This window comes from Mycteria americana, chromosome 3, assembly GCF_035582795.1.
Source record: "Mycteria americana isolate JAX WOST 10 ecotype Jacksonville Zoo and Gardens chromosome 3, USCA_MyAme_1.0, whole genome shotgun sequence".
Lineage (NCBI taxonomy): Eukaryota > Metazoa > Chordata > Aves > Ciconiiformes > Ciconiidae > Mycteria > Mycteria americana.
Window position 1 is genome coordinate 105,273,333 of NC_134367.1, and position 13,707 is coordinate 105,287,039.

General features: G+C 42.1%; 1 protein-coding gene across 1 annotated transcript in view; it reads right to left on the reverse strand.

Moving 5' to 3' along the window:
* Positions 1–13,707, reverse strand: part of USH2A (usherin) — a 396,442-nt gene that overhangs the window by 19,412 nt on the left and 363,323 nt on the right. The window contains exons 61-63 of the mRNA XM_075496427.1: positions 10,060–10,287; positions 7,679–9,195; positions 6,353–6,674 (exon numbers count right to left, since the gene is read on the reverse strand). Of these exons, the coding sequence (XP_075352542.1) occupies positions 6,353–6,674; positions 7,679–9,195; positions 10,060–10,287 (2,067 nt within the window). The remainder of the gene's footprint in view (positions 1–6,352; positions 6,675–7,678; positions 9,196–10,059; positions 10,288–13,707) is intronic.

The following is a 13,707-nucleotide window of genomic DNA, read 5'->3' on the forward strand; positions in this document are numbered from 1 at the left end:
GTAATTAATGAGAGATGTAAACAGGTTTAACTCTAAAAGGTAGAAAATTAAATAATTTGTTTCCTATGGGTATATAATGAGATAGTTACCCAGTTCCCATGAGAGAGATAAGCAGATATTAAAAGGTCTTTCCAATACCTGTAATGGCTAAGGGCAACAGCTAATTCAATAGATTCGATCAAAATCACCACTTCTTTCTCCGCTTCTGATTTATTACTTTGGCTGTAGTTAGTCATCACTCATTTTAGTTTGCTTTTCAGCAGTCATAAATTATGCCTCATAAATAAAAAGATACAATCAAGGAAATCATATCAAGTCATCTACAGCCCTGGAGTATATTTTCCCCTGGTACTCACACTAATGTCTTTTTAAAAGGTAGCTTGCCGTGGTTTTGAATATGTCAGAATCACAATTTACTGAGAAGGGTCTTGCAAGAGTGGTGCTGTAACAGTCTCTGGTGATTCTGGAAGCCAACAAATCCAGTCCAATATCCGTATTTAGTTGAATGAACAAAAATCAAGGTTTGTTGCATCAATGCACTGTTTACGCACTTGAATTTAGGATGGTGTTGACAACAGAAACATAGTGCCTGAAGTGGGGCTTAATGAAAGAAATTGTGTGGTTTCAAATGGCCCTCTCCCTACTGTGTACCCTCTACCAGGGGAAAGGAAGCCTCTCATTCTGCAGAAGGTTATTTAGAGTAGCTATTGCCATTACATCAGTGAAACAACAGAGTTATGTCTGCTTTACTTTTCAGAAGCTGAGGTCAAGCTCGGTAGCCTAATGCAGGTGTAATATGAGAAACTCTCTTTACGTGGAAGCAGGGAGCACAACAAACCTTGTAGGAAAAAACACTCTTCCAAACAAAATGAAGAGGGGATAACAAGCAGGGAATGCAAGAAAGAACTATGTTTTCTTTTATGTCACTACTTTGTAGTGCATCTTTCTGTCAGGGAGATGGGAAGAAATGGTGAATTAAAACGATGAAGAGGAGTCAGATACAAGGGATATTACAAATGGGTGACTATCCATCACTGGTCAGTCAGAAAACCAGTTTCACCCCATTTTAAGCTGCAGAAGTCACTGAGCTGTTTGTCAGTAACTAAGCAGCACAAACTGGAGCTCAGCTAACGACTCGACAGACAGGCTGGTAAACCAAGTGTCACTCTTTTCATCTCTGAAAAGTGACCAAGAGGGCTGACATATTCTGCACTCCATGTATTGGTCCTTCCTTAATCTTCATGGCTTTGCATCCATTTTTTTCTCTTTATCTCTCCAAAGTCAGAATATTATTTGTTTTCTCTTTGAGAGTCCAAGATGGAGGACCCAAAACATATTTACCCTGGTATATCTCGGGGTATTTCCTAGACCCTTCACTTGGCTGCAGTAACAGGAGTACGAGAAGCACGCTTCACAAGCAAGAGGGATGCTGTGCCTCCCGCAGCAGTCGGCGGCAGACAGCTTCAGCGCTGCAGACCCTGTCGTGGTGCACCGGATAGTCCTCCCGGAGAACAAACCTCTGCAGGGAGCCATAAAACTTTCTGAAAAGGGACAGTCCTACTTTTCTGTCTTTTACATGTCCCGTGCCTGCCAAATGGAAATAAGGATGTGTCCTAAACCAGGAAGACATTAAGCCATTAACCTAAAGAAGCAGTCTTAAGTACACAATTAAGCGCAGTTGCAGAGGAGGGACATGGCACTTGCACGGAAATCACGCCATACTCTGACAGCCCTGCTTTGCAGAATAGCACTGAATGCCACAAGTCTCTGTTCAAAAGGGCCTTCCCTTAGCTGAGAAGAACAGGTCTGACTCTATAGGTTGCTATATGGTAGCACTGCACACCATCCTCAATAATTTCTGAGAAGGGCCTACACCCTCTGTTTCAGAAATATTCCAGGAATCAAAACATTACACTTGCAAACTCATTAGGCCTCATGAGTGATAAAGTTTGTTTAAGTTAGGTGGGTTTTTTTTAGGAGATCATGCAATTGCATCTGTTCAATCCAGCTGAGGATCTCAGGCAGCATTCCAACAAATACCTAAAAGACCAGATGCTCTAGAAAATGCAAATATCTAAATGTACGAATAGCCCGATAGAGGGAATTTCAAAGATGTAAGTAATTATTTCTGAGTACAGGACAGTAGGCACCTTAATGCCTCTTAAAAACCCACTGAAATCTAGCAGGTGCTAATATGCTTATGCGGATCTGGCCCTTAAAGAATAAAAGTGCTTTCTTGAACAATAGTGACCTAAGCATTTAGGGGGCATAGTCCCTTCAACCAGCACAAGCTTCTAAAGTCACTTCATGATTTCTGAAAGTGCAACTTTTGCATCTAGTCTTACAAGCCCTAAATATTCAGCTGAAGTTTCCAGCAAAAAAACCAAACCAAACCAAACCAACAAACCCAAACTCCAAAATCCTGACTTCAGATCCAGAGAAGCTGTCAGGGTTCATCGAACTAAATCTCAATACCTCCAAAAATGCTGGAGAGAGTCCCATCACAGCACTTTGATTTTATCTGCATGCTGCTGGAGGAAATTCAGTTGCATTTAAAGTTTTATGTCCAGCAAACAAGCCTCAAACGCAGAGACAGCAGAATCAATATCCAGTTTAAGTGAAATATAAATCTGGGTTTCATCAGCATAATAGCAAAAGCCAAGCCCTATACTTATGAATAACTTGTCTCACAGGCAAGATATAAATTGTCAACAATGGAGGGGCTCAGAACAGATCCCAGAGGACTGCTGCAAGTGACATAAGCAGAAGACAAACACGTGCATACAAAAACCTCTCATGGTGAAATAAATGGCCACCAGCGAAAAAAAACAAAAATGATTTAGGGTCCCAGTCAACAGCTCAGCCTGGGAATGGAGTAGGACTGAAAGAAAAAGCAAAGTCTTGAATACAGCATGGTAAACCACAGGAATTTGGTCAAGAGGCTTTCTTTGTTATCTGTCACTGATAGATCATTAAAAACTTTGGCTCAAGAAAGTCTCTGTGGTATCAACTTCCCAAAAACCAGCTTCTGACTGAGATAATTGAAAGCTGGTGCAACTGAGAATATCCCACAGCCAATGTCTACAACTTCCAACGTGGGAAGTTTTTCTTTATCTAAGAAAGATTTCTAACTAATAAGTAGGGCGTGGGTCTGCTACAATGCTTGCTATCTACTCAGCCCCACCTGCACTTGAATTCACATTCTTCACAGATCCCGTCCAAAGTAGCAAGGAGATCTGATCTAACAATAGTTCTGCTATAAGGAAACGATTGTAAATGGAGAGCAGACTTCACATTGTTGTGGCCAACAGATGGGCCCTACACAGGCATTAAAGGAAAGCTGGGAGAAAGAAATGGAAACCTTAATATTTGTACATAGTAGGACTTAAAACACAAACAGTTCACCCTAAAGCGTGCTGTTTCCAGGAAAGGTTTAACAGCTCTCATGACAAGGGAAGTGACAACTGGAAAATATACCCTCGTACATTTAAAGTGCAATGAATTTTCAAGCTTTGAGTAATTATTTTTGCTTTGGAAAGTATTATTGTAGCACGTCCTGTACTGCTAGGCTCAAGAAGACGTCATTAAGTAACTGAAGGAAATCAGGTAACATGGGCCTGCAATCAGCAATAAGAAGCAGGCAGCTCACAGAGGCTCATCATTTCCTTCGGCACAAAGCTAACAGATACACTTTTCACACTGGCTCACAGACGTGCTGCCAATCCAGAAACATCCAATGGAAAAAAAGAGGTTTGTGATTGTCAAGCGGAGAAGAAAGGCTTTGTGAATACTGTAGTGACTACACTTTTCTAGTAGCATCCTAGGCTGTCTTTTCCATAGTTTTATAATAGTCCCTTCAGAATCCTTTTCTTACCCAAATTAGAGCTGCTGGAACTGATTTATGAAGAAAGCCACTGCATTCCTCCCTCCAGGCCCTGGGACTCTGACAGTAATGGAGCAAGAGGCAAGGGACACAAGTTGAAAACAAGTTAAAGGGAATTAGATGCAAAATAAGAGATATGTAGTCAGAAATTGGAACAGGGTGCCCACACAGGCTGTACAATCTCCATCCTTGGAGATGCAAGGATGGAGAACTTGATCCAAAACTCAACCAGACACAGCCCTGAGCAGCTTGCTCTATCTGGGCCGGCTTCAAGCAGGGAGTTAGGCTAGATGCCTTCTGGATGTCCCTTCCAACCTACATGACTCAGTAAGTCTACGACACATGTACATATCACTAATGTGATAAAGCAACTTTTTAGATTTAATTCGTCATGGTTTCTGGCTACCAAAAAGAACACAACAGTAGCAGTGGAGCAGAGCTACCAAAGAACCTGCTCTGTACAGTGCACTCTCATCGAATTTGCAGATGACACCAAACTGGAGGGGGACCAGTTGATACGTTGAAGGGCAGGTCTGCCATTCAGAAGGGCCTAGAGGAATGGGTCATCAGCAGCTTTATGAATTTCAGCAAGACAAATGCAAAGTCTTGCTCCTGGGAAGGAATAACCCCTTGCAGCATTATAGGGTAGGGACTGACCAGCTAGGGAGCACCTCTGCTGGAAAGGACCTAGAGGTCTTAGTAGATAGAAAGCTGAACATGAGCCAGCAGTGTAATCTGGCAGCAAAGATGGCCAACAGCATCTTGAGCTGTTTAACAGGAGCATAGCCCAACAATTAGAGGAAGTGATTACATGCCTTTACTTAGCATTTGTTCCATTTTGGCCCCCAAATACAAGAAAAATATTGATAAATTGGAGCGAGTTCAGCAGAGGGCCACCAAGGTAATCAGGGGGTTGGAGAACTTGGCCTATAAGCAGAAGCTGTGGGACTGGGGCTTGCTCAGCCTGGCGAAGAGATGGCTTTGGAGGTGCTTGATTGCAGTCCTCCAGCACCTACCCACAGGCTAACAAGAAGGTGGGTCCAGGTTCCTCACAATGGTACATGGTGGGAGGGGACAAAAGAAAACAGGTGTAAGTTCAGGCAAAAGAGGTTCAGACTGAACGTAACAAAAATTTTTTTCACAATGAGGACAGTCAAGCAGTGGAGCAGACCGCCCTGAGAGGTTATACAATCTCCCTCCCTGGAGGTTTTCAACATGCAACTGGATAAAGCCCTGCGCAACCTCATCTGACTTCTTAACTGACCCTGCTTTGAGCAAGAAGTTGGACTGGATGGCCTCCTGAGAGCCTTTCCAACCTGACTTATCTTGTGGTCCTATAAAGCAAATGAGCCTGTAAAAGAAAGATTGCCACCACCTTGCAGGAGCTCAAGAGGTGGAATGCACTGTGTTTCATATATATCAAAACAAATCCGTGCTTGAACAATTTTTTTTTTTTTTTTTTTTTTTTTAGGAAAAAGGTTGTAAAGACTTCTGAGTGTTGCCAAACTCATCTTCAAGATATATCACGTGTACAAATATTGCGTACAGAATCAGTAGTGAGGCTTACTGGTATCCTGTTCGGTGGCAAATAAGCATGCCTATTCATAGACAACATCATATTCAAAAATTAACCTCATCCTGCTACGATACTACATCCACTTACTTTTAGAAACAACAAATTCAAGGCTGGTTTTTTTGGTGAGGGTCTAAACTCCACTAACTCATATAAAAACTTGGGAAAGATTTCAGATGGTTATCAGTAGCAAAGTTCTTAGTTCATAGGCTGAAATCAAGTAAGGCCCTACCTTATCACTAGTACTGTGTGATAACAAACTAAAACTTGTAACTTTGACACAGAAAATTATTAAAGGTGAAAAAATGGCTTGCTTTATCTTAGCCTCAAAAGAAAAACAATAGTAAAAATACCTATGTGCATGAGAAGTAACACCAACCATCAACAGCAAATTCACTTTTGAGCCACCCACGAAAACTGCTTGTGATCGTAACGTCTAATTTAAAGGAAAACAACCCCAGTCCCTCTTGATGTAAACTACTTTAAGATCATAGAGTAAAAATTAATTCATAATAGATTGGGGGAGGATGGAAAAAGAAAGAAAAACTAATGAAATGAAGCTGCCTTTTAAGAACTAGAATTTCACACTACTCACAGAACATCAGAGCCTTGCAAAAGCTCTGGAGGATACACAAACATTTAACATTTAACATTTAACAAGAAACACAGGCACTTACGATTAAGCTGAAGAAAAATGAATGCTGAATGAATGTATTGCTTGTGCAAAATGATTTTCAGCTTCTCAACTATTTAAAATACATTAACAATAATCATTCAGGTATCACAATACTATTAACATTAGAAATGAGATTTGTATGTTCATTGTAAGTGTAAAGTAAGGTTCTCAAAGTGTACTGAAATCATAATCAGAGCTGCTAAATGGCTTCAATTCCCACCTGATATTCATATTCTGTGTAAGGCAGCAACTTGTCATCTTTGAAGGAGGTTGAAGAACCATTGTAAACAAGTGCGAGGTCTAAACTTATGTGGGCTTGAGTCGTTCGCCTTCTGTAAAGTTCATAGTATAAAATCTTCCCATTCGGCTGCTGTGGGCCAGTCCACAGGATGGAAGAAGTCAACTGGAAGCCCCTGGCTGTTGTCTGTATTTCTATGAGAGGGGCAGGCTGCGCTGCCGGGGGTGCCTCCAGCGTCTGCACCGATGCCCACTCACTGGAGGCACAACCCAGCTCTGTGCAAGCTTGGAGCTGTACTTCATACCTTTGGGAACACAAATCGGGAACGAAGTGATTAAAACACTGCAAAATCAAATATAAACTGTGCATGAGATCTGGGAGATTTCTTAATTTCTCTTGGTCTTTGGCATTTTTAATGAGAAAACAATTTGTCTGAACACAGAGATTATATGCTATGCCTTGTGTAGCAAAAAGGAAGAACGCTGTCTTCTGGGCTTTCACTTGGGGTTTTTTTTTCAGAGCAGAGTTAACATTTGCAGGAGTCAAATGATCAAGATAGTTTTGATTTTGATGATTCAATCAAAATGATGATTCATTGTAGGAGATGATTTGGATATCATTTGAGAGCTATAGAGCTTCACTCTATTACTCTTTTCTCTTTGGATTTAGATTAGTCATATGTAAATAGTAGACAGACTTATCAACCATGTAACACACACAAATTATGCCTACAAAAATATATAAGGAAAGGTCACGTAAATAACCAAGAATTAGTGGGGGAGATAGTACTTCAGTATCAAGTGTGCTCCTTCTGTAGCGGAGTCCAGTACCCTCTCTTAAGTTTTAGATTTCACTTAAACGCAAGTCGCTTGTTTTCAACTCAAGGGTGCAAGCATGTCCCTGGTGTGACTCCATTAATCTTAGCTCAGCTACACTGTGAATGAGCTAGCTAACAGGTCTTTGGTCTCCCCATCCCAAACTTCGTCAGCTAAAGCCCTATTTATTCTTGAATGCAGACATCTTGCAAAAGATACACAAGTACAAGATTGCAGGTCTTGGAGTCTATAGCAGAGTGCTGAATTACCCCTTGTATTAATTACAACCTAAGTCAACCCTAGGCACTTCATCAAGGTGATATATAGCTGGTGTTACTATAAATGAAAAAATATACTGGTTTTATCCTGTGCTTTTTAGGAAACAAAACCCCATGGGTCTGACTATCTGTTTAAGCAAGATGGTCGAGCTGTCTGGCAGCCCACTGAACCACCTTGCAGCATTTATTCAACAAACGAGGTCTTCCAGACTTACCTACTGTAGGGTTGCAGCTCTGCCACTATGTATGACCGTCTCAGAAAGGAAACATGAGATGCATCAAAGTCAACAGTTTTCTTTCCTGTTTCAGCAGGCTTGTGGATCGAGATTGTGTAATTTCTAATGTCACCGTTAACTTTGATAGGAGGATCCCAGGCCACCAAAATCTCCTTTGAGGACCACGCCTGCAACCTGGGAGGCAACATCCCAGACGGAGCAGAGGGGTTGGTTTTTATCTGAGCTGACGGGCTGGTCACACTCCCTTGACTGTTATTTGCGGTGACAGTGTAGCTGTACTCCATGCCTGGCAGTAGGGTGAAATCAAGATACCGAGTTTCCAGACCTGAGTAAACAAGTACACCATCCCTCCTTAGCTCGTAGCTTGTGATTTTACCATTGGGGTTAGCTGGAAGTTTCCATGTGATTTCAATTGACTCCGAGCCCATGACAAGCAGCCTGGGAGCTTCCATATTTAATGGTGGAGCCTCCATGGTCATCACTGACTGGGATATGCTAGATGCGCAGCCCCCCGCAGTACAGGCAACCAATGCAAAATCATACTGCGTGTAAGGCTGTAGATTAGAAACAAACATTTGCAAACTTTTGCCGGGATAATACTCTTCGTTGTTTAATTTCAATATGTACTTGGTGATTTCTCCATTTTGTATTTGGGGAGGTGCCCAAGATGCATTAATTTGAGTGGCACTAACAGCCTGCAGAGATGGTGGATCCACTAAGGCAGGAGCTGCTTCCAGCGTCTGTATCGCAGCTGGTTCACTGGTAGAGCAGCCTCCCATCGTACAGGCAACTATCGCATAACTGTACATCGAATAGGGCAGTAAGTCTTCATCCGTGTAGTTGAAAGTAGCAGCATCGAAGCTGAAAGGATAGAGAACATCATTTTTTAGCAGTCTGTAGGACTGAAGAATACCATTGGGCTGCGCCGGGGAGGCCCACGAGATGAGCACTTTACGGGGGTTAACTGACAGTAGGGATAACCTGGGGGCAGCGAGACCTTTTGGGGCAGTTTGACTAGTCTTTGCCACTGTCCAGGAGCTGTCAGCATAGCCTGCTGCGTTCCAGGTGCGTATTTTATACTCATACCTTGTCCATGGCTGTAAACCTTTATCATTATATACGAATGTATTACTTTCAGTGTTATATTCCGTGAAAACAATTTTCTCGTCTTCTGTTGTTGCTCTGTACCCTGCAGCATTTTCTTTTGTGCATCTGTGAATAACTTCGTAGCGAATTATTTCTCCATTTGGAGTAATTGGCTGCAACCAGCTCAGTTCAACGTTGGTAGCGTTCACTGCCTGGATTACAGGTGCCATCTGAGACACTGGGGGGGCTTCATCTGTTCGGACCGGCTGGGGTGGAGAACGAGTGCAGCCTGCCGCATTGCAAGCCTCCAGTACGAGGGCGTAGAGAGTGTACGGCTCAAGGCGCCTGAAGAGGAACTGGCGAGATAAACCACTGTACTCCAGGTTGTCATCGCTGAAAATATTGTAGGTCTGATGAAGAAAGAAAGAAAGAAAGAAAGAAAGAAAAAGAAAAAAAAAAAGCAGGGAGGGAAGAAAGGACAGTAGCCAGGATAAAAGGAAAAAAAAATTAACAATTTTTGTCGATAACGCGTAGATGAGAGACCTTAATCTTTGCAATCGGGTAAGGACTATTAACCAACGATTCAGAAACTTACTTCCTTACTAGTAACAATCAGCACACAAACAGATCATTGATGCAAAAGGAATGTTTTGATGTAAAAGGAATGTTTTGATTCAATTTTCATGATTTTTTCATTTTGAATGCAGTAATAAATCACTTTGTGACAGTTTTCATTCTCTTTCTTTGTTATCAAGTTTCACTGCGAGGCTCTCATGGGCTAGCACAAAGCTTCTCACAGACTAACTCTAGAGAAAATCACTTAAGAAAAAAACTCCAAATAAACCCCGCGAGTTGCAAACCTTGCAGGTAAAGGTTTACGCCCAGTTGAAACCATTGAGCTAAAAGAAGTCACAAATTTCAGAGCAACATTCTGTCAAACCCAGGTTTTCTGGAAACACATTTTGGCGATGGCTAATGTATGCCAAGTAAGATTATGAGCTTTCATGTATAGCTTTCTATACATTAAATGAACAATTTGGTTCCCTGTAAATGAAGATTTACAGTCATGGGGTAGCACAGGAATGTTAATACTCATTTTAATACAACCACAAGCAGAGAGTGCTCACAGAGTGCCTTGTGCTTACATAGGACTTCTGTCTTATTTTAAAGTATAATGCATTTGATTGAGTGCTTTTCAGCAAAAATGTTTTAATTTGATATTCAGCGTTTCCCTTCTCTTTTTTGATCAAGTGAAGTGTCAAGATGAAGATTACCTTAATCACGCCATTGGGCTGGGAGGGCTCTGACCATTTTAGCAGCAGAGCCCTGCCGTTTTCTTTCTTTTCCACAGTGAAGTTGCTCAGGCCACTGGGTGAAGCTTCCAACGTGCGCACAGATGTCCAGGGGCTTGAAACCTGCCCAGCATTGTTTACAGCTACGACATGAATATGATATGTTGTGAAAGGTTTCAATCCAAATAAATGAGCCTGATGCTTTGTCCCCTGAAGCAAGAATACAGATGTTTGAGTTAGTTAAAAAAGTAATCAGCATCTGTGGTTTATGTCACTTGGAAAATGAGGTCTCAGCTCTGGGTCGCTTCTGACCGCTTTGCAGAATACCCCATCTGGTTACCAGGATTTTTTGGTGGGTTTCCGTAGCTGAACCTCAAAAAGAAACTCTTGGGCTTTTAATAAATATCTATCATTAAGGTAGAGCCTTTGGAGCCGACTCCTGGGGAGCCCTGCACAGTCCAAATCTCAGCTAGCAAACACCTTACTTTCGTTCAGCATGTGTCTGAGCTTTGCTCACTGAGGATGAGAGTGCCTGGTACTCTGAAGGATTCAAGCACATGTAAAAACCTGTGGTCTATGAGTGATGCCTGCCTCTACAGAATCCTTACGCATCTTGTGTGTAGACGTGACGTTTGAGAGGCATGCCGTCCTGTTCTAGCTACTTAGAGCATCGTAATCTGGATAGACAACAGTGTTTCCAAGAGCACAGGTTCATTTCCTTACTGAAAACAAACCCGTTAAAAGCAAGGGAGGTGGGGGGAAGAGAGAGAGGGAGGGAATAAACTGGTTTGTGTGTTCCTGCTTTGTAAAGATGTCGCTTGAGATAAATTCACAAGGTAAGACGACTGTGGGGCAACCCGCTGCCTTACAAGAACCCTCCCGGTTTCTCCAGGTTGGAGGCAGCAGCCACGCTGCAGATGGGGACACGGGCAAGCGGGCCAGAGCCTCGCCTCGCACCGGCGGAGAGAGGCCAGGAGGAGCACGGCTGGTCGTGAATCCCAGCGGGCTCTGCCAGGGCTGGAAGGGCTGGGGCTGACCGGCCGCCACACCGGTCCCCAGCCCAGCACGGGGGCACGCGGGTGGATGCAGCCCCAGGGACATCAGCCACGGCCAGAAGGGGCCACTGGCACCGCAGCTCACGGCTTTATCCAGCTTACCCCAAACAGCGTCTGACACAGACCTGGAACCGCTCGGATACGAGGCAAAGGGACCCTCAGCACAAATTCAGATCCAGGCAGGACGGTGCTGTAGCCGTAGCATTATTTGGAACAGCCACAAAAGATACAGTGGCTAACAAAGAACGGGAGTAACACGTTTCCGTAGGAGACTGTTCGGACTTGCCTCATCAGAGGAGCAAGGAAGAGAGGAGTTCAGCTGATCACCGATACATTTAATCTCAGTTTTAGTTGTGCTTTTGCATTAATTATATAGATCTCAAGAAGAGGAGTGCGGGAATTCAGCTTCCTGCGTGTGGCAGAACGAGCTGAAGTCAATTTCCCTGTTTCAGTGAGTCATATTAAGTTGTTAAATGCTAACATTTCCAATTGTTTAATATTTAAACATTTGCCAAGCTATCAGACTCGGAAACAAATTTTAAAGAAATATTAATTTCTTTTTTTAAATATTAAAAGTTAGATCATAAATATTTAAATAGTTATTTCCTCACAACAATGAGTTAGTCTTTTAGATAAATATAGCACAGCATTTGAATGACCATTATGAATATTAAATCTGAAGATGCCACAAGTACAGATTATAAACATACTTTTCTGATAAATGATTCCTTTTTCTGTTAAACAGGGCAAACACTAGCAAGATTAATAATGCAAAAAAGTATAATTCTTTGTTAGGAATTCCCAGTCATCACTGCCAAAAAAGCATAAGCTCAAATGCAAATAGCAATCACCTCAAACAGATTATATATAAAAAAGCTCTGGCTGCTGTGGGACATTTAGAGATATCTTTTGTCATAAGAAACATGGAAAGCATGTGGGCTATAAAGCAAAAACATATGTATATTGTCAATAGCAGCACCTGTTCAATTACAGTTTATTTCAGTACGGAGAATTTAGTTCAGCCCCTAGATGGCAATACTATCAAACACTTTTTGTAACATGAGTACTTAATGATTAACAACGTGCGTTCAGTCATCCAACATACTCAAGGCAGCCATTAAAAAAATAACAAAACTGATTTCATTATAGATTCTTTTAATAAACATTTATGGCTTAGATCCTTGAAAGTGGAAGCGTTCAAACTGCCATAGCCAAAACCCCATACAGCCGAATGCAAAATTATGAACTGCAGGTTAAAGAACAGAGCTCAAATTGAAGTTCATGCTTAGCATAAAAATCTGGCATCAGAAATTATGTTGGCACAAAACATGATTAAAATTAGCTTTACAGTTGGATGTGGTCTGTATTAATAGTTTTTATGAGGACAGTTATCTATTAGGTTTTCAAAACAGAACTTTTAAAAGACTAAAATTTACATTCCGTGGTTGGGGGGTGGGGATGGGAGGAAGGGAGCACACAACATTAAATTACTGCCCCTGAACCGCTACACAGAGGCTCTCCCAAGGTACAAACACATTATTGCAAACCATAGAAAGGCAATGGCTCTGCTTTCTAATCAGGTGCATCATCGGGGTGGGCTTTTGTGACAGCAATGCTACAAAACACTTGGTTTCTTTTTTTAAACAGAAAACTGGAACACTTTTCATCACCCTCTACCATTTTCCCACTAAACCCCAAGATTTAATTATTTAAAATCCTCACCACACTTTGAAATGAAACAAGGATGGAGGGATTTCCTTGCCTGCAGTTCATCACGTTCTCTGGAGACTGCTAAACCGTTCCTTCCAGGGATGACTTTTATCCCTGGCTCCTACAGATACTTCTTGAAGAGCAAATGGTTTACATGTATTCTTGTTTTGTTTGGTTTTGAAGTAAGCTCAGGGGACATACTCCCAGAATATGGAGCCGCGTTTTCTCCCCCTGCACTGCTGCCGGTGCCATTTGTGAATTTGCTCGGCTCAAAGGCTGATGCTTGAAAAGAGGAAGGATGGCAGCCTCAGTGATTCATTTTAAGAATTACTTTATGTCCTCCCATGACATTTTCAGCCTAGAAATACTGTCCTGCTGGAATGGTCAAATATAAATAGCAAAATACACCTTGCAAAGGATAGCAGTGTAACCTTTGGCTTCAGTGGACAACGACACAGCCTTAAACAGGCGCAGGAGCAAAATCATTGTGTGGAATATTCTCCCAGTCTTTGTCTGCAAAGCCAGAAACTCATATATCCCATGTTTACACACTGCTAACAGGCCAGATTTCATTTACCATTAAAAGCAAACCAACAAAATAAAATTTTAATGCGAACATTAAGATGTTCGTAGACTGACTGACCATGAAATCCGATGGACCACAATCCCATGCCCTCCTTTCTCTGTCTCCTACTGCGAAGCATTCTCACTCGTTCAGTCATTAAATTAAGAATAATCCAGCAAACATTTAAGTGCGTGCGCTCACATTCCTCCTATCAGGCCCGTACTTTTAACGTGAACGCTACAGGAACGGATACCTGCGGCAAGCTGTGAGGAGCCACCGCGATCTGATCCCCGTCCTGCA